The sequence below is a fragment of the Cetorhinus maximus genome, chromosome 2, assembly GCF_964194155.1.
Source record: "Cetorhinus maximus chromosome 2, sCetMax3.hap1.1, whole genome shotgun sequence".
Lineage (NCBI taxonomy): Eukaryota > Metazoa > Chordata > Chondrichthyes > Lamniformes > Cetorhinidae > Cetorhinus > Cetorhinus maximus.
The window spans coordinates 202,219,523-202,247,129 of NC_135880.1; the positions used below are offsets into that span (position 1 = coordinate 202,219,523).

General features: G+C 41.6%; 1 protein-coding gene across 1 annotated transcript in view; it reads left to right on the forward strand.

Moving 5' to 3' along the window:
* Positions 1-27,607, forward strand: part of LOC144669303 (otoancorin-like) — a 102,358-nt gene that overhangs the window by 58,517 nt on the left and 16,234 nt on the right. Inside the window, exons 15-19 of the mRNA XM_078531664.1 lie at positions 6,147-6,285; positions 17,402-17,595; positions 18,303-18,396; positions 20,268-20,433; positions 22,033-22,214. Of these exons, the coding sequence (XP_078387790.1) occupies positions 6,147-6,285; positions 17,402-17,595; positions 18,303-18,396; positions 20,268-20,433; positions 22,033-22,214 (775 nt within the window). The remainder of the gene's footprint in view (positions 1-6,146; positions 6,286-17,401; positions 17,596-18,302; positions 18,397-20,267; positions 20,434-22,032; positions 22,215-27,607) is intronic.

Below are 27,607 nucleotides of genomic sequence, written 5' to 3' on the forward strand. Positions count from 1 at the left end.
TTTGTGGAATTTAGCAGATTAAGGAGTGATGTAATCAACAGATTCATGATATTAAGGGGAACTGATCGAGTAGATAGACAACTATTTCCTCTAGTTGGGAAATCTAGGACTAAGGGACATAGCCTAAAATTTAGAGCCAGGCCTTCCAGGAGTGAAGCTAGGAAACATTTCTAAACACAGACGGTGATAGAAGTTTGGAATTGTCTTCTGCAAACAGCAGTTGAGGCTGGGTTAAATGTTAATTTTAAATCCGAGATGTCCTGGAGACAGGGGTTCAAATCCCACCATAGCAACTGGCGGAATTTAACTCAATTAATAATCTGGAATTGAAAAGCTAGTCTCAGTAATGGTGACCATGAAACCATTGTTGATTGTCAGAAAAACCCACCTTGTTCACTAATGTCCTTTAGGGAAGGAAATCTGCCATTCTTACCCGGTCTGGCCTACAGGTGGCTCCACACCCATAGCAATATGATTGACTCTTAACTGCCCTCTGAAATGGCGTGGCAAGGCACTCAGTTCAAGGGCAATTAGGGATGGGCAACAAATGTTGGCTTTGCCAGCGATGCCTGCATTCCATGAAAGAATACAGAATAAAAGACAGATTAGCCATGATTGGCACGTCATAACATTCAAGGCTATGGGCCAAGTACTGGTAAATGGGATTAGGTAGGTAGGTCAGGTGTTTCTCACGTGCCGGTGCAGATGCGATGGGCCAAAGGGTCTCTTCTGCACTGTGATTCTGTGATTCTGTGATCTAATTGAATGGTGGAACTGTTTTGAGGGGCTAAGTGGCCATCTCCTGTTCCTATGTTCTTATCATTTATATGTAAGCCTTGAGCAGTAATCTGTTAATTATCCCCAGGGGACATTATACAGAATCCTGAAACCAATTTTTGTTTGATGTTCACACTCTAGGAGCAGTTATTATTAGTAGTCAGGAATAGGGGCAGAGTTTTATGGCCCTGTCACAGTGGGGGCAGGGCCAGGGCCGCAAAATGTGGTGAGCCATTCAAAGTTGGGTGACTTTGGCGGGACCAAAAATCTTGTCGGAGTAAAAGTCCGCCCAGGAATCTTGGTAAACTTTTCCTTCATTAAAACAAAGTTTGTTAGGGCTGAGATCAGTGAACTGAGCACAGCCAAACAGAGAACTAAGGATCCCTGGCCTTTTGCAACCCTTTACTCAATAAAACTATATAATTTTTGGAGGAACTTTGTTCAGAGCTAATAGCTCTTTACTTCATGGGATAACAGTGCTTATCATTTCTGCTCTCGACGGTGACTTCTTTATCATAGCCCTATGTTTCCCTGTCTTCATCCCCTGTCCTGCCATCCCCCTCCCAACCTCATATATTCTTTGGCCTTGAATTTGTAAAGTGGAATAATAATGTAGGAACGTTTAATGCTTTATTTTGAAATTCCTCTGTGGTATTTTAGCCGAGAGATGAATCCATTTTTTTCTCGTTATGGCTATGAACTTGCCAATGAATTGCCAGTGAACCACTGCCCAAAACCAGTTTGACCTCTACGTCAGCTGGTGCTCACTTACCAAGGTCTTGAGCAATGCATATTTTGATCTTCTGCAGTAATTAAGGCAGCACCACTCCACGCTGCCCCCAAAACGCACACACTTATGTTTTTAATTAAGAAATAAATCAGAATGATGACCAATTTCTTGTACACAATCTGACTCCTGTTTCTATTTTAAAATTTAATAGCGATAATTTCAATTCAAAACTGCAACATTAAAATTATAGCATTTCCTCTATTTGCTATTGGATGAAAAATTCTGCTTTTTCTCACAAAGGCAAACATAATGGGTTTCACAATGTATCGGTCCCATCGCCTCATTTCACGTCCTCAGTAGGTAACTAAGTTGTCTTTGAATGGCTCTTTGTTGTTGGTAGCAGAAGTGTATTGGAAAAGACCTAGGTAAAATTAACCTGCTGGGTTTTACATGGAGCAGCCTGCCACTTGCCTTTTCTTTGCACCCAAATCATTGAAATTCTATACAGTTATCTGCCTCCATGAGTGATGGGCAGACACTATTGAATGACATGCTATTGCATCCTTTTATTAACTGCTTCCAGTTTTTTGTTGTTGTTGTCAGCTGAAGCTTATTGCTGGGAAGAAAAGAATTTAATGACATGCAGTGTACAGGAGTACAGGTACAAAATCAGAGTTAAAATTGAAACATCTTTATTGCTATTGAGCAAAGTTTGGAATAATGGAGTTGCTTCCGTTCAACAATAATTGAACAATGCACCACAACCATGCTTCAGTGATATATTACATTAGGCTGATGTATTCTAATTCTCAAAGCGAATAATGATTCATTTCAGAGGTCCTAAGGCAAATTTCCTATGAGACAAGAGCCAAAAAGGCTGTCAGAAACAGCGGCTCTATAATGTGCAGCTGTCTCATGCAGAAGACATTTTAAATTTTTGGCAGGAGAGTTTTCAAGTATTGAATATTGTTTAGGACTAAAAAAAATAACCTTCCCACCTGACCACATGCCACTTATATCACAACAAAGTCTAGTGCAGTTCAATGCTTGAATTTTACAAGGTGCAAGTGAATATTACTGGTGTACTGGTGGTTATCTGCTTTTGAGCTGTGTGAGTGATAAGCACTGAGTTGCACTGCCCCATGCACCAGGCAGAGGGAAAAAGAGTTTGGTGCTTATACACATGTCATTCTCTCATGACTGGCATTCAACACCTGATAAAATCTTGGATAAGAGTAGGTGCTTTGACAAATGTTAAATTTCCATTTGCACAAGCTAGCTATGTACTATCTGTCAGTTGTATTGCAATCAAAGTTGAAACAATATGAAATGACTCTCTCAACATAGTCTTAGACTTGAAGCAAAGTGCCTAACCTATTCCAGTTTGGTTACAGTTGTCCTCTAATAATCACTCCACAGTGATGCAGAATGCAGTATATCTGCACTATGTGGGTTTGTGTAAGGACAAAAGGTGCAGTGGGGTAGACCAGTCACCCTTCACCTCCAAAACCTGGAATCAAAGCTTAGACTGATGAAATTAAATTTCCCTCCATCTACTGGCTGTAGGATGTTACATAACATTGGGATGCGTCAACTGTAAATGCAAGCTCCAAATGCGAAGTTAGTTATGACTTTGCATTTATTGACACTCATATATAGAAGGACCACAGAATGGTATGTATGAGTAAAAGTAGTGGTATATATAGGGTACTTTTCTGGGGCTCTGCCACATTGTTGGGACAATATAGATGTGACTTAATTATGTACATGATTCACACTTATGTAATAGTAATAGTGAGGGCTGAAAATGAAATAAATGTAATTGAAAAAAAATAAGCATAGGACTAGAAAGTGGGCTAGTAACACCTATTTTAAGGCACAAGTTGGCCTCCTTTCTCTCTGAAATAGCGGACATGAAAAATAGACACGCTTCCAAATGATATTGCACCATCTGCCATATTGGGTAAGGACAAACAAGAAACTTCCTTTACCTATGGCTGGAATAGGCATTAGCCCCTTTGCATATATAAATAAAAGGTCTAACACCTACTTGAGGTCCCCATTGCAAAGCTGGCTTGCCTTGAGGCAGCCAACACAATTGCAGGCTGGGAAGCAGTTCTGCAGAAGGAGTTGTCCTCCCCACCCCACATTAAAACCTTTCACCCCCAACTGGAGCTGCTCCTGACTCAAGATCTCCAATCTCTAGGTTCTTTAGCCCCAATTTCTCTCCAGCAGGCACTTCCAAACCCCCAGCTCATAATGTTTAATTTTATGGCTAAGGACCCCGTCATCTCAATTTAAATTACGACTTAAAAGATAGAGGAATAGCACTTTGTAACTAATAGTTCCATTGTGGAGTATGCCCTCCCACTCCTACTATTTTTTTTAATATATGTTGTATCCTGGCTGTTTTTCTAAACACTTTGCGACAAGTTCATAATAAGCACATTTACCAGAGGCAGAATTTCAGGCACTTTTTCATCAGACACTGAAACTGATGGATAACACTTTTCAGATTGATTTCCACAACTGGCAGCTGGAGTGCTTGCATCCTGCTCTCTGTCAATCCTCTCTGTCAGCTCCAATGTGTGATAATACCTCTGCTATCATTTATTCTTCAAATTTTATTCAATTAATTGAAATTTCTTATTTTCCAATCTTATCTTTTGTCTGGACGGAACTCTCCCATAATCATGTTGATATACATTGATTTCCTTCCCATTTATTAATGCAAATACACAAGATTGAATAAATATGACTTAATAGGTAGCTTCAATAACTGTATCAATATGTCTTCTCAAATTAATAGATGGTCACTAATCATTTATTCAGCATCTAAAATTTAATAAGAGCAAAAACTATTGGCAATTTGTTTCTGGGAATTTTCAACAAGGTGAGACAGCAAGCTCTTCCTAGTTTATATTTCAGAGTATAAGAAGAATGTTTATTGAAGGCACAGAGCTACCTCAGAGAGCTGAAGATTTCTAACATTAAAAATAAAGATTAAAAATTAAGGTAAACATGTCCGCCACTCATGTGACTCTGTCACATGAGCAAGGACATGTTAAAAGACCATGTTAAAAATGAGATTTAAAGATTTTTATTTTATTTTATTTTTAATTAATAATGGAAACCTCATTCTGCCTTATGGATAAGGTTTCTTCAAAAATCCAAAGGCCGCTTGGCCTTTTTACCCACCCACCCTGAACGGGCAGGGAAAAGTTCACTTTAATTAATTTATTAATGGGCTTAACAGCCCTCTTAATTTACAGCGGGCATGCTGCTGACTCCCGAGCATGCCCGCCGACTGAAATATCACGCGAGTGCGTGATGACGTCGGGACGCTCGCCCGACACATCGTGCACTATTTCACGCTTGTCCGTGTCGGGCACACGTCCGCACGCTGAGCTGAAAATCCAGCCCATTGTTACCATCCCTGTAGAGACTGATAATTTTTAAAAAGGGATCCAAATTTCCCAGCCACTGACAGAAAGAATCACGCAACAAGATTTCAAGTTTTAAGACTTTTACTGCAACAAAATAAAATCAACACTGACAAAACATTATTATTTGGACAGGTATTAAACTATAGTAAAGATATTTCCCCAGTAAATAATTAACACAACCAAAACCCCACATCACATTAATACAATGTGCCACACTCTCAGCAGATGTCTAGTCTTGTAGATAATATCACATTTGGATGAGGAGGTGGTAGGATGGGAGAAGAAGGCAAAAAAGAAATGGGTATGTGCCTATGGGTTGACTTAGATGGTTTCAGCCCGACTGCTAGCCACAGCCTCAGTCATGGTGGATTTTAAATTTAATTTGAGAATATGGAGAGCTGAAGTTAAGTTTTTATAATTCGTCCTTTGAGTTGGTTCCTGTTAAAAGAAATAAATTGTAATTTTCTGCCTCTGTTGAAATGTCTCAAGAGAACAATAATTTTAGTTAAAGAAAACATGGAAACAGAAGCCAGGGAACCAAAGAATCAGGTGCTGTATCACAATCTACTTTTAAAAAAAATTATACATTATTTAACGTTCCACAAAATATTTTTCCCTTTGAATTCTTCAATCTTAGAGGGAAATATTTATTAAGGCATAAACAGCTTGCTTTGGTACAAATGGAAGCTGTATAATGAAAACGTGCCCTTTTTTTGTATATTTAATGCAAAAATACTTTTAGGTCTTTAAATAAATATTTCAGGTTTTCTTTGACACATAGATTTAAATTTGTTACCCTATTCAGTTGTATCTGACAACTGTTCTCATGAATAAATATCCTTATTTGTATTAGTTCCTGTCGTCCTGCAAAAAGGCTCCTCTACCCTTTCCCTCCCTCCAAGAACTTGCCATTCCTCTGGCTCTGGTTTCTTGTACAATCTCCCCTTACCTTTGCCTCACTTATTGGCTTCCGTGCCTTCAGACACCCAGGTTCCTTGCTCTGGAATTCCGTCACTAAACCTTTTCCATTTCTCCACCTCCCTTTCCTTTCAGAACCACTTCTTTGATCAAGCTTAATATCTATTTCTTTGGCTTGGTGTCTATTATTTCCTCACACGTGTTTTTTTCCCGTTAAAGGGTCTATATAAATGCTAATTATTGTTGTTGTCACAGAGATGACTTGTATATTTCAGGGATATTAAGGAATTGAAGCTCATTCCACAAGGTTTGTGCTCTAACATGGTTGAGCTCATAAGCCAGGCCAATATTACAATGCTACCTCGAAGCTCACCCAGACGTAAAGAACTTCTCGATTATTCCACCGATTGCCTGGTAAGTTTTGAAAAAGTTATGTGATCCAAATATTAGTGCGTTGTGTATATCCTGTGGTTAATAAGGTTGATATAGTATTAAACCACGTAACTGGTGTGATGCTCTCCCCGCAGCACTCTTGATATGCCATCTTTGTGTTGTGTATAAGTCTAAATCACATGCATCATTCTCAGTCTTTATTTCAGTCTCTGGGTAAAGTAACGCTGCTTTGAGGAGGGGCACTTATTCCCTCCTCGTTTGTGTATCTTTGAGCTGGCTATTGCATTAATTGAATCTGCTCACAGCCTTCAACCACAATTCTTTGAATTGACTTTGATACACCTTTAACTCCACCCCACAACCCACCCCCAACTTCTTAGATTTTGTAAATACTTGGTCACATCTGTGCAACAAGGTCGAAGCAAAATTTATGAAGTGTAGTACATTTTTTTGTTGATGCTTTGTGTTACTTTTTCAAGAATATGTCGGCCTTCATTGCCTCTCAGCCAAAGCATTCATCCTTTTTTGTCATCCATCCCTCCCCCACTTAGTTGGACCCAAGTTCAATATCTCCCAGCTTTCAACCTCTCTCCTTGCAGCAATTCCCAATGCCAACCTTTCTCACTCAACTCCCCAATTCCAAAGTATAAAATATGGCCAACAACAAAGCTTAAAGAATATAGAATTCACAAATTTATGGAATTTTTTAATTGGATAGATGCAAAATAAAAAATAAAAATAAACAAATAGAACGAGCATTTGCAGAGAAGTAGATTCTCACAGTATTACTTGTTTATGAATGAGTAAGAGACACACAATGGAGTGAAGCACATCAGGGACTACTGCCAGAGCCTGTAGAAAAATCACTGCTTCAGCTATTCCTTCTTGGTTTGAAGGGAGCTTCATCTTGTACACTCTTGCCATGTATTTGATAACAAATATGTCATCCAGCTCGAATCCCTCCACTCCAGCTGATCTCAGGGAAAAGCCATGCCACAGCTGTCAGATAGAGAAACAAGATGAGAAGTGGCTTTGCAAAGGATTGAATCATGCTCTGAAGATATTCTTTGGTCTATTGTTAATCTTGGGAGAGCACCAGTGGCCAGGGAAATAACGTGATTTGAAGAGGTGGTAAATCAAGGCCTAGTTGAGGCAAGAACTGGAATGACGTACTGCAGGAGCTCTCAACCTTTTTGCTCCTGTGGCCTCCATCTCCACGTTATAAAATGACAAGAAGACAAGTATTATTTTTCTGTACTAAAATTCCCTCAATGTTGCTGCTCTTATCCTGGCACTGAAGAAAATACAAGTATCACCAACTGCGCTATTACCTCTTTCCCTTCACGTGGGCCCCAAGCATCTGACCCTCAGTCTTCCGTGTTCCCCCTCAACACACTGACTACTTCACCACTCGTTCCAAGTACATCAGCCGGTCTGAACTCTGCTTGATTGTCAGTTAAACCGTCTTTTCCTCCCTTTACCAATATTTTATAACTAATGAAGGAAAGTGTACAATGAATTATCCCCTAAATTGTTCACAGCAGTTTTGGGATTGTAATGTTACATTCCTGGTGACTCCAGGGCAATCCAGGAAGGTTGAATTCCTATCTCATTGAGTGTGAGCACTCAGATCTGCTGCGATACCTTTCTTGGTATAGCTAAGCTGTTAATATTCAAGGTCGGGCCTTGGAGGTGAAGAATGAATGAGGTACATCAAAGAGCAACCAGCATCACTAATTGTTGTAATATGTCTTTAAGGGATAGCAGCATGACATCACCATAAGGGAGGTGTGTCATGCGATCTAGTCTTAGTTTCACTTTTGCTTTTGAGCAGAGTACACACACACACGTAGCCCTGCTGCTGATGTCTTCAAGCTTTCTGCCTATATATAGCTATTCTCATGTGCCTAGTCTTAATAGATGAACCCAAAACATGTTTACCCAATCCCTTATGAGTGATTAGTGCCTCTATATCATTCTAACAACATGACAGTAATTATACTTCAGTGTGATTCAACACTTAGCGTAGCAGGAGAGAAACTGGGGAGAAAATTAGGCAGTGCAACATGTTTAACTGAGATTGCAAACTGTTGCAATTTTGCTAGTAGTGTCAATCGTAATATTTTCCTAAGGTTGATCTATTCCACTCAGCTTCCTCAATGTAGACAGTGGCTTACAGTTTGACCCCCAGCAACAATTGTGACCCATCAAGTAACAAAAATGGGACAAAAATATTCAAATCTGAAATGGGACCAATGCATAGTGAACCACCATTGGCTGAAATTAATAGTTGTGGATTAGTTGAACTGAATGGGTCACAGTTGCTGTTACTTGATGTAAGGCAGTGAAAGAACTTGGGGAGTGAGGGGTGAAAGTGGAAGAGAAGCTGTTCGAGGAGTGAGAGTTGAAAATAGAATTTGGGGATTGAGCGGTGAAAGTAGAAGAGAAATTAACCGGGGGTTGGGGGAAAGTTAGGAGTTGGGGGGGAAACAGCAACCCGTGCAGCATGGTGTTAGGACAAATGCTGGGGTCGGTGGGGTGAACGAAATATACTGTTGGACATGGTGAGAGGAGGATGGACTAGAGCACAAGCCAGGGGATCTGTGCGCTCAGTGACTATCATCTCCCTCCCTTCTCAATGAGTGGGTGCCTGGGCTCAGTGTTAGCTGCTGCAGTCATTGCACAGGTCCAAGACAGGGCCAGAGCAGCAGTTTGCTTGGCTCGATCCCACTTTAATGCGAGTGTATTTCCCTTTTTTTCATATCAATTTTTTTTTTAAAAATCCTGAAGCCTCCTTCTCATGGGCCTTGGGGGGCTGGCGACACCTAGGTTGAGAACCCCGGCATACTCCACCATTTTGTGCATCTCCTCGAGAGAGTTTTGATATCTGAAGTGGTTGAGAAGTTGCAGTCATGGTATCTCAGCGTAAATACCAAACAGCTTTTAAAAAAGTTTTATTAGCTGAAGTGACTTAATGTTGTTACTACTTTTTGATTTCAGTAATGTCATTGCATGTTAGAATGATAATTTTGTGCACTGTTTGAAGTGGTAGTCCAAAGCTTCAATTCTGAAATGCCTATGACAGATGCATAGTTTGGTAAATAACATCTGCCAAATGAATGTGTAAGTAAGTGTCCATCTGGAGATGCTCCAGTTCCCAATTCTAGATTCGCTAACTTCTGGATTGTACAAATTATCCTCTACAGTAAACATTCTATTTAGAAGTCTGTCAGTTTTTGCATTTCATTACCCTTCACTCTGGCATGATCTGACTTTCAACCATAAGGTGGCAGTCAATCAATGTTCAGAATGATTAAGGTCAGTGGAGCTCATGACAGATGATGGGGGGACTATTTGTCTTCATCATCTGGGCGTTAAGTTTATCCTGGGCAGAGCGTAGAAAGAAAAATCCACTGAGGAGGAATTGGCATTTTAGAATTGAAGCTTTGGGCCTGAGCCTGGCCAATTTTCCTTCTATTGATTATAAGGGAATGAAAATCAGGCAGGAATTGTTAGTGGTCTGTGCAATTTTCTTCTCCTTGGTCTATCCTGAAAATGCTGGATGTCCTGTGATAAAGCCAAAGATCCCACGTCCCTGAGTTTACATGTGGACCTCCCAATTGCTGCTCTTCATGGCCCTCCCTACAATTTGACCAACTCTTAACACTTTGACTTGGCAAGATGCTTCATTGACATGAAGGAACGTAAATTACTGACAATCTGTATCCACAGATTGGGAGGCAACAGGCGAGGCAATGGTGTAGTGGTTTTGTCGCTGGACTAGTAATCCAGAGACCCAGGGTAATGCCCTGGCGACCCAGGTTCGAATCCCACCACGGCAGATGGTGGAATTTGGATTTAATAAAAATCTGGAATTAAAAGTCTAATGATTGCCATTGTCGATTGTTGTGCATTTTAAACTTTGCGTATAACTTTCTTTATCGTGAATCTATTTTAGGCAATTAGAATGAACAGATCTTAATAATGATACTCGAGTGAACGTGAATATGGCTCGGAATTTTTTTAAAAAATCATTGGATGTGGGCGTTGCTGGCTAGGCCAGCATTTATTGCCTGTCCCTAAATTGCCCTTTCCTCAGGGGGCATTTAAGAGTTAACCACATTGCAGTGGGTCTGGAGTCACATGTAGGCCAGACCAGGTAAGGATGGCAGATTTCCTTCCCTAAAGGACATTAGTGGACCAGGTAGAGAGAGATGTTTGTGATTCTATCCCTGACTTTGCCCCCTGTGGAGATATTACTTTAATTCCTCTCTTACTAAGTTACTCAGTAAAGAAATATTGACAAGGTGCATATTTACTTCCTGGAGTAGGTTCATAGGTTAACTCAGATATCAGCAGAACCTTAAACATTAATTAGAAGATGATTTGCTGCTATGATTAATCTTTGGTTCTTAAATTGTTTTGCAACAGACCCCATGACATTGTAAATCTTACCATTAAACTTCAATACAGAGAGCTCCTCTGGTGGCCTAGTGGGTAAATACAGTGTTTGGACTTGGGCTGGCACTGAGTCATATGGACTAGAGGTCACATTTTTAACCTCTGGTCTGTGTTATGCTGGCTGGCATCCAGGATGGCGTTTAGGGACTCCAATCATCTAAATATCTTTGGATAGAGAAAAGAAGATTCAGCCAATGTTCCTGTTACTGATAAATAGGACTGAAATCCTAATCAAAAGGGAATGTGGGGACCTTGGGTGAGAGCATGCTCAGGCTTGGTTTTGATATCCTGTATGGTCAGATAGCCTGATATTTTGTTTTGGCTCACACGTGAGGGATGACCACTTGGCTGGCATTTCTGTGGGCCACGGGTGCCTGTAAGACTCTAACCCAATAAAAGTCAATAGCTTGATGAGCGACAAGGAACAAAGAGAGAAAATACAAGGAGTAAATGGGTGTCAGTAATGATTTTTACTTTGAGATCATTCTACCTTTTCCAGTCAAAATATTTGAACAGTTCTATAAACAAAAATAGTTACATCACAGGCTTTTAAAACAGCATGAGTTAGATTTTAAATACTGACATAATTCAGTTGAGCATTCTCCACTCTGACATCAGAGCAAATTCACCCTCCTCTATTTCAATTAGAACGAAACTCTTGCCTATTTTAACTGGGGGCCTTTTGTCCCTTGTTCCCTTTAAATGCACATACTGAGCAAAAATGGTTGAGATCATGTAGATCAGTTCCTCTACCACATGTTCATCATTATTATGCACTCAAAGGGTATAACATAGATGAAAATTACTTCACCCAACTACCCCACCCTGCCACTTTCTGTCAAAGGATGTATGCAGGCTACCAAAGAGAATATTACCCATAACGTTAATTAGTACATGTTGCATTGTCCAGCATTTGTAATTGCCCTAATAAGTCATAATACTACCCACTGAAATTTGTACAGTCCTTTTACTACATATCAAAAATGTGAAAGGTACTAGGACAATGATGCCCTTTGTCCCACGAAAGGATAAATTTTTAAAAAGCTCAAGAAGACCATATGGCCCAATGAGCCTTCTTCTCCATTCTAAACAATCATGGCTGATCTGTTGCGTCAATTCTGCTCTCCCTCCCTCTACCCATAACCATTGATTCCTGATAGACTGAAAATCTGTCTCTCTCCGCCTTAAATATACTCAACGATGGAGCATCCACAAAGCTCTGGGGCAGACAATTCCAAAGATTCATAAGCCCCTGAGTGAAAAAAATTTCTCCTTCTCCTATAATATTAACAATAGAGTGTTAGAAGATAATGAATGCTACTGAGAAGACCAATACATACTGAGGTAGAAATTCACCTTGAGGATTAGTGTGAAATTTCAATCGAATAAAGTTGGGTGGAGTCCCGCTTATTTGCTATTGCTTGTTTTGTGTCACGGTCAGTGAGAATTCTTCCCCCTGGGCCCAGGGATAGGCCTCTGCTAGCCTGTCAAGTGCCTGAGTGGAATAATAAGTAACAGGCCTTCTTGAAAATAGGTGATGCAGGGTTCTCAACAGGTCTCCAGCCGGCGGCTGAGACCCCCGTGGTCTGTATTAATTCCGCCCACAGTCTGATTATGAACTAAGAACATAAGATTATAATCAGTTTTCATCATCTGACCTCCTTCAATATAAATGACAGTTATCTGATGAAGATAGGCGTTCGTCAAGGAAAACCAAACGGGCAGTCTCTGTACCACAATATTAGATCAGTAAATATCTCCTTCCGTTTCGGGTTTAGAATAAATTCAACAAGTCCAAGAATTAATACAGCTGTGTTTGCAATATTTAGTTAATTGTTTTCTCTCTAAATTAGCAGAGGTCGCAAGCCTCATGGACATTGTCAGTTACCTGTTTTGCTTTCCAAAAATCAGCACGGTTTATTAATGGATTTTGCAATGTGGCATGCAGAACGCACATTGATAATTTACTGCAATTATACATCATTTTAAATTTAAATCAGATACAGAGCAATGAAACCATCAACAATGCCCACAGAGTTAATTAAGGTGCGAGAACAAAGGTGATACAATATTCATTATAAAATCACAAGTGCATCACACAAGCCAACCTCATAAGTGAAATAAATGTGCCATTGCTTCAGCTTCCATCTAAAAATTGATTTTCAAATCATTTTGAATATGATATGAAGAGTAACTGCCACAAATTTCAACATTTGTGCTGGGCTAACCCTAATCTGTTAATTAAAAGATCAGCAGTAGACTGGTTGGTCATGCGTCAAAGAGGCCCCAAACACACCATGCTGAATTAGCATAATTAGTTGACTTGCTTTTGCAGGGAATAAATTATCCCCAGCCGTGTGAAATTCTATATCCTGTTACAGCTAATCATCTTGTGCTTCTAGGGTTTTGCTGATAAGTTATTTGTCTATGGATTGGTGTCAGATATGAATAGCTGAGATTTAAAAAATTTATTTCTGCAATCCGCAGGCTTTGGTTCTCCATGCATTGAAATGCAAACATGTTTGCATTGTCCAATGGATCAATAATGACTAGTAAATATATGTGTGAAAGCAGCCAGGTAATGAGGCCAATCAGAGGCCAGCAGCTCTATTGAATGGCAGTGCCATCAGGGAGGCAGTGGCTGCTGCCATTACTACACCCACCCCAGACCGAGAATCGCCTGCTGGATCCCAGGCCATGGATGGGAGGGGGAATGGTGGGGTGGGGGCTGCAGGGGAATGGAGTCAGCAGCAAGGGCAGGGAGCGGCTCTCAACGCTACGCCCCCCTCCCCTGGGTCCCTTGATCAGTAACCGAGAGCCTGCAAGCAACACACCACAGGTTTGCTTGTAGTGTCCCCTGCAAGGCGAGCGCACACCTCCCGCCACCCGCCGTTTGGTTATTACCAGGGGTGCTGAGATGAGGCCCTTAGGTTGGCACTAATTATCCACTTAAGGGCCTCAATTGGCATTGGGGCAGAAAGGTCATCCGCGGGCCTTCCCACCACAGATTTAATTAGGGTGGAGGTGGAAAGGCAGATAAGTACTCACCCTACACCCTTCCCCCTCATTAAATATCACCAAACTCACCTCATGGGAGGGCACAAGATTTCACCCTGTATTGCTCATGACCATCCATTGCCTAAAGCACAAGTGCCAATTTTCAAAACAAACATGGTTTTAAAGGCCATCATTAACTGATTTCTATAACAAATTGTCTCTGTGAAATATTGCGCTCAATTCTATTTTTAAATCACTTCCCTGTGGAATTTTAGTTACCTTTGTGTTGTCCCCAGTTGGAAGCCAGATAACATATTGAATTCCACTCATTTCAATTCCTCACAAAGCTTGGGAGCAATCACAGTGAGACGAAACCTTCAGGATGGTGAACACCTGTTCAAGAGGAAGTTGCAGGGATGAAAAATATTGATTTTGAAGTTGGAAATGAAAATTGATTTTCTGATTTGACTTTATTTGCTACAAAATCAAAACTAGAGCTGAAAATGAATGGTTGTGAAGGTATAATTGGGCTTTCTACATCAATGGTTCTCAAACCGTGCTCTCCAACTCCTGCCGTGGTGTCACATCTCACTCAACTCCTGATCTGTGCCACCTGTCTTTCCTGACCCTAATCCATATTCCGCTGGCACCCATTTCACTGCCTGTCCTGCTTCAATTCTGGATCTCCCCCACTCAATAGGGTGAATACTAAAGAAACTAGAGAAAAAAGTGTTACAGTCTTGTACCAGAGATAAGAGTAAGGAAGGAAAAAGAGAAACAGAATGAAGGACAGGGGCATACATGAAGGAGAAGAGTAAGGATGCATTTACACTCCAACTTCTGAATTTGTGACGAGCAGTTTCAGCTTGGTCATAATGCTAAAACCACAAACTTACTCAAACCCAGGCGAGTGAGACTCCTTGTTCCAGAGGGTCACTGCTTTGGGAACAGGTTGGATCCTGATTGTGGATTTGCACTGCGTTTGCATTATAACTAAAACACTGGTGCAAACAGAAACAATCCTGGACTAAACTAGGCATTGTAATTTTAATAAGAGGAATAAAGGAGGAGAATGAAAGAGCCTGCAGTGATTCTTCTGTTCCTGTTTTCTTCCTTTGGTGGGAAAATACCTGAAAGCAAGTGAATATAGTTGGCTACTTCAGGAAACATTAATTCAGTGACCAAGATCTAGAGTAAATACAATCCTTTGTTTGAGGTGATTTTTTTTTTTTGGTGGTCCTTTTCCGTTTAGATCATTCCAGTACCAGCATCAAACTCTTCAGATATAGCCTCACAGCTGTGGTGCAAAGATTCAGCTAATTCTCTCTCAGTTGAGCTCAGAAAAGCTTCCAATTGCCAAGCATTTTCACATCTCCCAAAGCCGCCATCCTGAAGGTCTGTTTGAATGGTGTTACCTACCTACTGCCAAATTGCGAACAGTTGTGCTTTGTGAGCACTGGCTTAATAAGAACAAGTGTGGAAGTGAACTCATTCATTTCATGGGCAACCCCTCCTACAAGAGAAAGATAAGATGCTCTCCCCATTAATTTGGATTGGATTTTAACTCAAAATGTACTGTGGCAATAATAGCTTCAATACCATCCCATCAGTGCTAAAAAAGAATGACCCTATTTGACCAGTTTCATTCAATTTTTTGAGGAGATGACATAAATGGTATATCAGGTATCCAGCAGGTGTAGTGTATGTGGATGTTAGGAAATTGTCTGATAAGGTAACATATGAGAGGTTGGAAACTAAGTTAAAAATTGGTTAGTAAAGAGAGTAGGCATTGAGAATAGCATTCAAAGTGGTTGGAAGTGGTTAATAGTTGGGTCCTGGGACCATTTATGGGCTCTGTGTATATCAGTGATTCAGGTAAATGTCAAGAGAAATTAGTGCTAAAATGTTCTGATGATACTAAAATAAAGGATACAGTTAGTTCTTCAGAAGACCAAAGGAAGCTGCAAAGAATATTGATAAGATAGTGGAATGGGCTAAAAAAGTAGGCAATGAGGTGGTATTACAATATTATTAAATGTAACGTGATACTACTTAGAAAAAAAACAGCAGTAATCATACCATGAATGGGATTTTATTTGGTCCTGTGGAAGAAGAAACGACTTTGAAGGTAAGTTTTATGAAACATTAAATATGAGTATTATCAGCTTGACAAGATTAAATTCTATTGGTTGTTTCCACAATGTTTTGTCATAATATCTATAGGATTATGGGAGGAGGCATTGGCAAAGTGGTATTGTCACTGGACTAGTAATCCAGAACTCATAATCTAAAAACCCTGGGGACCTGGGTTCAAATCCCACCACAGCAAATGGAGAAATTTGAATTCAATAAAAATCCGGAATTAAAAGTCTAACGATGACCCTGAAACCATTGCCAATTGTTGTTAAAAAAACACCTGGTTCACTAATGTCCTTTAAGGAAGGCAACCTGCCACCCTTACCTGGTCTGGCCTACATGCGACTCCAGAAACACAGCAATGCAGTTGCCCTCTGAAATAGCCTAGCAGCTACTCAGTTCTCAAGGGCAATTATGGATGGACAACAAATGCTGACCTAGCCAGTGACTCCCACATCCCATGACCAAATAAAGAAAATGAAAGGCTTTAAGCTAATGATGAACCTACATAAAACCTTAAGATCTCAGTTAAGGTAGAAAAGCAAAGTACTGCAGATGTTGGAAATCTGAGGTTTGAAAATGCTGGAAGTACTTGGCCAGATTTATGTGCTGCCTACCTCTACATCAACAGATGTGGGCAGGTCACAAATCATGACCTCCCCCATTCCCTTCCCCCACCCCCCCACCTCCTTCCAAATCCCAAAGGGCTGTGCAGACCAATTTTCGCCTTGGGACTTTATTTACTAACAACACAGATATGAAAGAAGGGTTTAAAGTTAAGAAAGAATGGAACAGGGTAGATAGGTGTTGGTAGTTTCCAGTGGTTGAGGGATCAAGAACAATGGGTCAGAGATATAAGTTAAAATGGAAGCAATTTAGCACAGAAGGCAGGAAAACTTCTTGTCCTGAGGAGTTTTTTAATCTTTTATTCAATGTGAGCATTGCTGGCAAGGCATGCATTTGTTGCCCATCCATAAATTGCCCTTGAACTGAGTGGCTTGCACTTCATTGTTTTTATGACAGTTTCATAGTTACCATTACTGAGATGAACTTTATATTCCAGATTTATTAACTGAATTCAAATTCCACCAGCTGCCATGATGAGAATTGAACCCACATCCCCAGAACATTAACTTGGGTCTCTGGAGTACTAGTCTAGTGACATTACCACTACACCACTATATCCCCCAAAGGAAAGGCAGTAGAGAAATAGAGAGATAGAGAGAGAGGCTGTGGAATTCACTTCCAAGGTAATGATTGAGGTTGACCTTAACCTCAACATTTAAGGTTGAGTAGATGGATGAAGGGAACGTGTTGAAGAGATATAGAGATTGGACAGATAAATGTGATTAAAAATATTTGCTCACATGAAGGGTAATTGCTGACAGGGACTAATTAGCTGAATAGCGTGTTTCATTTCGCAGCTTGTAGTATTTTTATGCTATCCTTATAAAAAAAATCAAGTAATTTGTTTGAATTTTATGCAAAAAAAGGCTGAAGAAGTGATTTTTAATTTGAGCTTTGTTCCATTATTCACTGACAGAATTTGACTGCATCCTCAATGACAGGGGAACAAGGTGACAGTTTGGGATCCCTGGTCTGTGAATTTAGTCCTGAAGATATTAACAACTTTAACAACACTGCGTTCCTTGGAATTGTTGATCAACTTCGAGAATGTGGACAATTTGACAGAGAGAAGAAAAGTGCTCTGAGACAGAAGATCCTGTCAGCCTATCCGTAAGTACGGATAAGGGTTAACTACAGCTTTAGATGAATAAGAGGTTTTCAGAGGGCAGAAGTTTCCTTTGTTGGGGGGGGTGGGGAGGGGGGGGGGTGGCGCGGACCCAATTGACGCCCCCGATCGGGGTTGTGCTGCGCTGCCATTTTACGTGGGCGGGGCCAATTAAGGCCCGCCCAGCATGACACGCACCCGGAAGCGCTGAGCACTTCCTGTGCCGGGGGGTTGGGGAGGAGGCTGGGTCGGGGCCTGTGGTCTTTCGTGCACACGCGCAAAAGAGCGCAGACAACTCCCTGAGGCATGGAGCTGCCTCAGGGAGATTAAGTTCGGAATGTAAGCCCGTGGATGAGGTTTCTTGAAAAATGTGAAGGCTGCCTGGGCTCTTCGCCTGCCCTGCCAACCTTAAGGTTGGACGGGCAGCTCAGGTTATTGTTTTAATTGATATTTAAATGGTCTTAATAGGCCTTTGACAGTTCAGTGGGCGCGCAGTTGACTCCGATGCGTTCCCGCCGAACTGAAAATCTAAATGACATGCGGTGATGTCAAGAAGTCTGCCCAGTGTCACCACGTGTCATTTTACACATCGGCAAGCAGGGCCCGCCCCCGCTCGCCATCCCAAAAATTCTTCCCAAAGTTTGCACGGCTAATGTGTATGAGTATTTTAAGTGTAATTTTACCTGTTTAAAATGTTTTTTTTTAAACTCAGGCCTCTCTCAAACTGGACAGTTGATGAACTCACTGAGTTGCGTACCTTGCTAGCAGTTCTACAACGTGATGATTTTAAATCAATTCCCAACAATGTAAGTCATGATTTTACATTTGGTGTCTATCCCTAAATACTCTTGAGAAGTTGGTAGTGAACCACCTCCTTGAACTGCTGCAGGCCTTGTGGTGTAATTACGTCCACAATGCTGTTCGGGAAGGAGTTCCAGGTTTTAGACCTAGTTGCACTGAAGGAATGGTGACATAGTTCCAACTCAGGATGGTGCGTGGCTTGGAGGGGAACTTGGAAGTGGTGGTGTTCCTATGTGTATTTTGCCCTTGTCATTTATGTGGTTGTTGTTCAGTGGAAGGAGCCTTGGTGAGTTTATGCAGCCATCTTGTAAATGGCGCACACTGCTGCCATTGTGTGCCAGTAGCAGAGGGAGTGAATGTTTAAGGTGGTGGATGGGGGTTGATCAAGTAGGCTGCTTTATGTTGGATAGTGTCAAACCTCTTGAGCATTGTCAAAGTTGCACTCATCTAGGCAAGAGTGTAGTATTTGATTACACTCCTGGCTTGTGACTTTTAGATGGTGCAGTCAGGAGATGATTTACTCACCCAGAATTCCTCTGACCTGCTCTTGTAGCCACAGTTCTGCCCATTGGCTTTGGGAGGAGCAGAAAACTCCCACCAGTGCTAGAGGCGGTAAAATCCCACCCAAAGTCTTGATCCTTGCCTTATCATTAAGCTATGGGGCAGAATGTTGCCCTTGGCGGGCAGGCTCGGTGGGGGTGGGTGGGGGCAGTCACAAAGCTGACCGCCGCCTGCGATTGGCACTAGACCGTGATCTCACGCTTGTGGGCCAATTAAGGTCCGCACAGCGGGAAACGCGAGCGGGAGCGCTGCCTATGCGGGGGGGCGGTGAGGAGGGTGAGCCGGGCCAAGCATGAACTTTGTGCATGTGTGCGAGTGAGTGCTTCATAATCGCCCTGGGGCGCAGAGCTGAAGAGATATTTTTTAAAAATTTAAAATAAAGATGTAATAAAACATGTCCACTCATGTGACTGTCACATGAGCAAGGCCATATTATTCAGGAAAAATTAAAGTTTTTATTTTATTTCTATTTGCTTTTGGCAACCTCATCCTACCCATGGATGAGGCTTCTAAAAAAAAAACTGCAAAGGCTGCTTGGCCTTTTTGCTTGCCCACCAACTGCTGGGTTGGATGCGCAGTGAAAGATTTAAGTTCTTGTTTACTTAGTGGCCTTAACAGGCCTTTTAATTGTCAGTGGGCACACTGCCGACTCTGGCCTGCGCCCGCCGACCAAACTATCACCCAACTGTGCGTCGATGTCAGCACACTTGGCCAACATCAACATGTGTCATTTCACGCTCGAGCGGGTCGGGCACGCGCCCTCCCGCTGAGTGAAAATTTTTTTTGCCCAACGTGTTTCATTTGGTTTATAACATTAGTAGTTCTACTGTCCTTACCATGCTCAGCCCTTAAGAGGTACGTGAAGGTACCATGACTGGATGCATGAGATAGTCAAGTTCAGTTTTTTAACCACTTTTCTTTTATTCTTGGGGACTATTGTTGTTCTTCTCTGTAGCCTTTCCAACATTTGCATTTCTTTTTGTGGATTACTTATGAAAAGTGAGCATAATACTTTCGATGGAATCTAATGAATGCATTTTGAAGCATTAACATAGCCTCTGTGAATTTGTGTTCGACATTCCTCTCTACGTATCCAAGCGTTCTACTACCTTACCTAACTGCTGTGACATATAATCTGAACACTGTCCACTATTACCCCCAAGGACATTTTTAACTCTCCCTTTGTGAATTCATGTCCGATCATTGTATTCCCATGGACCACGCATTCCTTGGGCACAGTCAAGTGCCAATAATCCTTTATTATAAAGCATGTTAAACACGGGCTCTCTTTTATAACATTTGGCTTTTTCTTTAGGATGACATCCAAACAGCACTGAAGGATATCCTCTCCAATCGCATGCCTGTTAAGGATTCTACCCTCCCTGATTTTAACAACTCTCCCGACCTCTCTTTACTTTATGAAAAACGCTTCGATATTCTGAACAACACCTCTGGGAACAACAGGAGAAAACGGGAAGCAGGTAGGCATCATCGAGGTTATCGACCTTCAGACCAAAAACATCATGAAGGAGAAAGACAACAAAGGAGAATCAATGTTTTAGCCACAGTATGAAGGCGATGTTTGTCTTTGCCACCTAGGAGTTAAACATCTTCTGGGAAGTGCAGAGTGGAAAATCTATCACAAAATCGGATGTCAGTAACAATACCAACCTAATTGTCATTTCATTTAAATTAATGAGAGAAAAATCAGGTAGGGTCGATGACTGAAATGGAATCTTTCCCATCTGATTTCCCTGTCTGCGCTCTTCCCATGCAATGCTTAATGCTCAAGTAGTTAAGTTAAAAATATGGCAGATTAGGAAAAATTATTTTAATTTTTCTTATTGGTGAAATGGGTGAAGTACCAGAAGATAACTTTGTCATAAACATTAGCTAGGTGACATGCAAGTTGTGGCTAAATGTATTTGCTTTCTTTTGGGGTTGTCAGTACATTGAGGTCCAAGAGTTTTTGTTTTTACAGATACACTTTTTTGAACTGGATTTTGGACTTGGCGCAGGGGTAGCACTCTTACCTCTGAATCAGAGATTGTGGGTTCAAGCCCTACTCCAGTGATGTTGGGCTGAATTTTCCCAGCCCCATGGAGGTGGATTAGGAGGTGGGACTGGGAGCTAAGTTGTAAAATGGCACATTGGGTGATGCATTCCCACCTCTGAACACTCTTGCCAATAAGCCTTTACCTCGCTGCTTTTCTAAAGTTGACCCGAGAAATTGCTTCAAACTTAATGCCCAATGAAACTGATTCATAGGCCAGGATATTGAGGGCGGCAAGCAGGGAATGGGGCCCGCTTGCCAACGTGTAAAATGACGCGGGATGACATTGGGTGTAACTCCTTACGACACCCTGCGTCATTTCAGTTTTCAGGTCGGCGGGGGCGCAGCCGAATCAGCTGTGCACCTGCCGACCTGTCAACGGCCAATTGAGGCCATTTAAAAACTAATTGAACTAGTTAATGGACCTGCCCATCCAACCTTAAATTTGGCGGGCAGGCCGGGAGCCTTGGCGGGCTTCAGAAAAAGCGTGAAACCTCATCCACGGGCAGGGTGAGGTTTCATGCCGGTTTTTAAAAATTTGATAAAAGTTTCAGTGTCACATGAGGGGACATGTCAGGGAAATTTTATTTCTCTACATTTAACATTTTTAAACTTGGTGCCAATCACCCTGAGGCAGCACTTAGCCTGAGGGAGATGGGTGAGCTCTTTTGTGCACATGCGCGGAAGAGCGCACTCCCGACTTGGGGAATCAACGCCCCCCCCCACCCGCACAGGGAGTGCATAGCGCTTCCTGGCGGATGTCACGCTGGGTGGGCCTTAATTCGCCCGCCCAGGTAAAATGGCGGCGCGCCCCCAATTGGGGGCACCGATCGGAGGTGCACTCACTCCTGAAAATCCCCCCCCCCCTCACCGATGGGAGGAAAGTTCTTTCATAGGTCCTGGGCTTGTACGGTATTGACCCTGCATTCCAGTTTCAGAAGTTGTGACTTATATCTGACATTGATAGAGCTGAACATCAGAGCAAATAAATGTCTGTCTTCTTATCCATTGTTATCTTTACTTCCAGATTGCACAAAACACCCCACCTTAGAGGAAATTGAAAACCTTGGTCAGGCAAACAAATTGTGGACTGCTGAACAATTGAGTTGCATTTCAGTTGAAGACTTCATAAATTCGCTGGACATACTGACTGAGGTCACAGGCTTCGACAATGCTCAGCTGCAAGCACTAGCATCGAAGGCCCTGGAGGTGAGCAATTGGAATACTGACGAGGGGGGGGAAATGCTCTGGTTGTGTTCCCAGCGACAATTGCAAACACATTCTAAATCCACTGGAGTCCAATTCACATATGCAAAGTACATCAGGCAGGTCGTTGGCAGAGCAATTGCACAACTCCGCCTGATGGCACCAGCGAGAGGGCCGAACCATTTTCATGGTTGGAGCTCTTCTGCGTAATTTAGGCAAGTCGCAAATGGCTGACAAGAAGCTTTCCAATTGGATGTGTTCCAGCAGGTGGATGGTAAATGGCAAATTACTCAGATCCCAAAGGGAAACTTGAAATAACTGCCACAATTATTTGGCAATTTGTATGTTTTTTTTTTAATTCATTCACGGGATGTGGGCTTCAGTGGCTGGGCCAGCATTTATTGCCCATCTCCAGTTTCCCTTGAGAAGGTGATGGTGAGCTGCCTTCTTGAACTGCTGCAGTCCACGTGCTGTAGGTACACCCACAGTATTATTAGGGAGGAAGTCCCAGGATTTTGACCCAGTGACAGTGAAGAAACAGTGATATATTTCCAAGTCACGATGGTGAGTGACTTGGAGGGGAACTTCCAGGTGGTGGTGTCCCCATCTATCTACTACCCTTGTCCTTCTAGATGGTAGTGACCATGGGTTTGGAAGGTGCTGTCATAGGAGCTTTGGTGAATTCCTGCAGTGCATCTATTATATTTTGAGATGTGTGCCTTGAATTCAGCAGTAATAAAACCTTATAGGCTTCTTACAAAACTAAATTAACCATTTATTAATAGAAGAAATTATTTTAAGCGCATACATAGATTTACAAATTAATACTATGATAAGTTATAAATCCCCTATTTAATCTAACTCCTAGTTACACCTTCATTAAGGGAACAGTAAGACGCACAGATTTTAACAGACCCAGGCAAAGAAACATGGTACCTGAATAATCCAATTCAAAGTGAGTTTTCTTAAGTTCAAGGATAGGATTTTGGGATTGTTTGATGGGCCCGGAAGCGGCTGGGAAATGGTGCGCCGCCTGCGATCAGTTTCACGCTGGCTGGACAATTAAAGGCATGACAGACATGCTGAGAAGCTCAACAAAGTCAGGTTGGGGGTGGGAGGAGAGCAAGTGCCGGAGTCTGGACATAAGCGAGGGAGCGCGCAATGAAAGCTCCCAGAAGGCAGAGAGCTGCCTTAGGGAGCTGAAGAATATAAAAGTCTTGAATAAAGATGTGGAAAATATGAAAAAAATGTCCCCACATAGGACTCGCTCACATGAACATAGACATAATAAAAATTCTGTCAAAACACTTTTTTAAAAAAAATTACTGCCGAAAACCTCATCCCGCCCCTGGATGAGGTTTCTTCAAAAATGCAAAGGCTGCCTGACCGATTCGCCCGCCAGCCAACCATAAGGTTGGATGGGCAGCAAAAGTAGTATTTAATTAATTGATTAGTGGCCTTAATAGGCCACTTAATTGTCAGAAGGTGCGCTGCTGACTCTCATCCCCGCCAACTGAAATAACGCACGAGTGCACGATGATGTCGTGACACTCACCCAGCGATATTGCGTGCTAATTTACACCTGCCCGCCGGACGCAAAATCCTTCCCCAGTTCTTTGTCGACAGCACCTTGAGGCATAGATGCTGGAGGCTTTTCACACTTGTTTTAGATCTTAAAATGCCAGCCCTTGCATACAACCTTCTCTCATTTATACATATTTTCCCCTTTGAAAATTCCCATGGTTTCACTACGTCTTTGGACTTTACCTCTTTAATAATAAAAATCTCTCTTAGTACCAATTTTACCAGTGATCTTTGGGAAAAATAAACACTGTTTCTTAACCTCTCCTGGCTAGATGAAACATTTCACCCCTCCTTTGAATTCAAGCTAGTCTGCTTTATTTAAAAATGTAAATGTTCCCTTCACACATTACATTCTAAGACATCCCCCATGTTTACCTACTTAAGCTAGGTTTGAAATGTTATCTTCTGATATATCAAAAACTTCAGACAAGCTGCCTTTAATTCACACACACAAACATAGACACAGAGCCCACTATCACTCTTTTATAATAAATTCCAATAACATTATAAAAATTATTATATCTTCCTGAAAGGTGGGATGTGAATTGTGTTGACACCATCCAGGAGCTGTGCCAGAAGTATTCCTTTAGAGGGAGTGATCTACCCTGGGGTGGGAAGAACAGGTGAGGGAGGATCTCTGAGCAACCAGCAATGGGTGGAAAGATTTCTGGGAGGCCAGGAAAGTCCTTCATGGTTCTTTTGTCAACATCCAAAAAAGCAGTGCTACCCTTTTATTTAAGCCATTCAGGGCAGCCTTTTATAGTTAGCCTTATAAACGGCATAGGACTCTGATATAAATATCCAATAAGGCTTTTGCGTGTTTTGGATGGTAGCTTAGCCACTTATTGTGAGGGCTACTCAACAATAATGACCTTGGGCAGCTAGGAGTTTCTGATAAAATTGTGCCTGCCTACTGCTCCATATTTCAACACGAATAGAACAACTGGCAGATGACAATCACCCCCGTTGTGTTTATAATAAAGATGCACACAACAGTTCCTCCTGCAATATTGCACCAGATGTGGAGAAAGGGAGAAGGGATTCCTGATAGACAGTGGTCAGCTTTTACATTCTGTTGGGTCATTAACAATCCAATTACCTTTAAATTGTAAATGATGTTGCAGCAGAGCCATCTTAAATGAAAATCACATCTTGCATTTAAAGGGCCCCATTAACACGTCGCAACTTCTCAAAGAACTCAGCACGATGAAGCATAGTGAATGTTGGTATTCAAGCAATATTGTAGTATCCAATTTTCTAGCTAAATTAATGATACCAACTGTGTACTCAGATTAAACCCAGTGGAGAACCACTTTCTCCAGGCTTCTGTGCAATGAGTTGAAATGCTATTCAATGTTGACACACAGCAGGACTGTGGCCTCCACCATTAGCGTAGCCATTACCCGCAATTCTCAGGAAAGCCGAACAGAGTCTCTACATGTGTCTGATGCTCTGCTGCCAGTCTTCTTTTCATGGCAGAACCCCTGAAATCATTATCCCATTGCGCTGCAGTCAGGGGGTACCGTGTCTTGCACCTCCACTCAACTTCATCAGGCTGCACTTCCAAATTTGTATCCTTTGGCTTTCCACACACCCTGTGTTTCACTGTATGATGATTCCTTATCTATTGTATCTCTACCCCATTCAGAGGGTGTTTCTGGGCTACCAAGCACAAGGAAGGGTTAATAAAATGGAAAATGACTGGCTGCCAATGTCACCAGAGGTAGCAGGGACTGCAAGTCCTTGCTCTTTAGCAGTTATCTCAGTGGTATCCTGGCCTGCAGCCTCTGGGGGGAAAAAGCAGTACGGCTAATGTTTGGTGTGCCTGAGTAACTTCCTATCCTAATCAGCTACTTTTTGAAGGAAGTGGTAACTGCCAAAGAGCTTCAAGAGCACATAGGATCATGAAATATGAAAAAGAGTATGACCTCACAACTCCAGTGTAAACACTGAGACACCTACGTTGACATCCCCAACTTCCCATGAATTGCACGTTGTTTTTGCTATTGCTGTTCCTTCACCTGATGCTAAATGCTGGATAATGGCACTCCCTCCACCAGCCGCCTGGCATTGTATGCTGCTTCCTTCAGGAGGAATTGTATTAACTGCTTGCTCGCTTGCAGGTGTCTCCATATTCTGTAGCCACAATCAATTAGGATTTATTGAATGTACGGTAACAATGTAACGTAAAGGAAAATTGATCTAGAATGTCACACTCCATTATGCTAAATGGCTTAGATGCTGTGAGATATTTAACATGAGTGCTGCCAAGTGACTCTGCTCCTGGGACAGGGAAAATGGTACAATGCGATACCTCACAGAGAAATGTTTGACTGTTGTTCCAAGGAACATTATTCTAGTCTCTGTGGTTTATTTAACTGCATTGTTATTCACCTGAAAATGTTCCTACCACTGCTAACATAGTAAAGGCATTAAACTACGTTTAACATAGTAAAGGCATTAAACTACGTTTGACCCAGGGAGTCCTTGGGGTTATGGAGGTCCTACTCACAGCCACCTTCTTGCATATTGTCCATACTGCTACATGTGATGGTTTCTACCTGGTACTCCAATAGTTACATTCTTCTGTTCTGCAATTTGAGCCAGCTGTATTTCCACATCATCCTCTGAGATGTTAATTCCTTCCTCTTCCCAATGTGTCTGCAGGTGGGGCTTCTCCCCTTCTCCTGCTAGCATTATTTACATGAGGTAAATTTAGAATTTTCACTCAGTTTTTGCTCAGCAAACTGCTTGGTTTGAACTCAGGAGCTCGCTACATGGAGATCAACTGCACAGAGAAATGTCTGATTACTAATTAGCATGTTGGAGGATTCCTGAAAGTTGCCTTTGAACAATAGACCTTCAATGCAAAGTTAATGAAAATTACTGATTTGGAAGCTAGTCAATTTTGATTGATCTCGTTGGACAAAAAAAAAGCCTAATATGTGAAGGAGTCGATTAAGAGAACCTATTGAGGATTCTAGACGTTTGTGCAGATTCTGAAGCTCCGTCAGCATAAACACTTTTATCTCCTCAATCAACTCAGCTATTTATATAAAATGTAAAAACTACCAGTTTTGACTTTGAGTGAAGCTGAAATTATAAATCAGGCTCAAGTCTAATCCTGCCAAAAACTACTTGTTTAATTGAATATTCTTGAAGGAAATGAAGGAAAAATTGACACAGTTCTGGGCCTTAGAGATAACACGTTGATAAAGGTTACAGAAATATTACATAACCAATAAAAGCAATTCAGAATGATAGGGGAGGCCAGAGGTGCATAATAAGATGTAAATGGCATCTTAAGGGATAGCAGGCCAGAGAAGGGATTGAAAAATTATCTGACAGCCAAAGGCATTAACTTGTAAGATAATTAAGAATGTAGTTTGACCATTATATTTGCAAGCCTGTTTATTGTGGCATACAGTGACTGCTAAGACAAAGCAGCATAAATCAAATATTAAAAGGAGTATCAAACTTTACTTTTCACTGGACGCTGAATATTTTTTACTGAATAAATTGTTAGAAGACAAGACTTTTTTTTAACACTGTGTAGCTAACCATATCATCAGTGGAGGGACCACAGTGAATGATCCAATATTTGTTACAATGGGAGACAGGATAGATGGTTAGTTAAAACATGAAGCAAGAGATGAGTGTTTAATTCAAATTCCTGCGGCATTATTCATTATAGGCATTAATGAGTAGTTTAGGGAGAATCATTTTCTCATTTATTTTAAATTAAGTCAGTTGATTTCAGTGGACTGAAAATCAGGCAGTTTGTGAATGCAGGAACAGAAGTAGGCCATTCA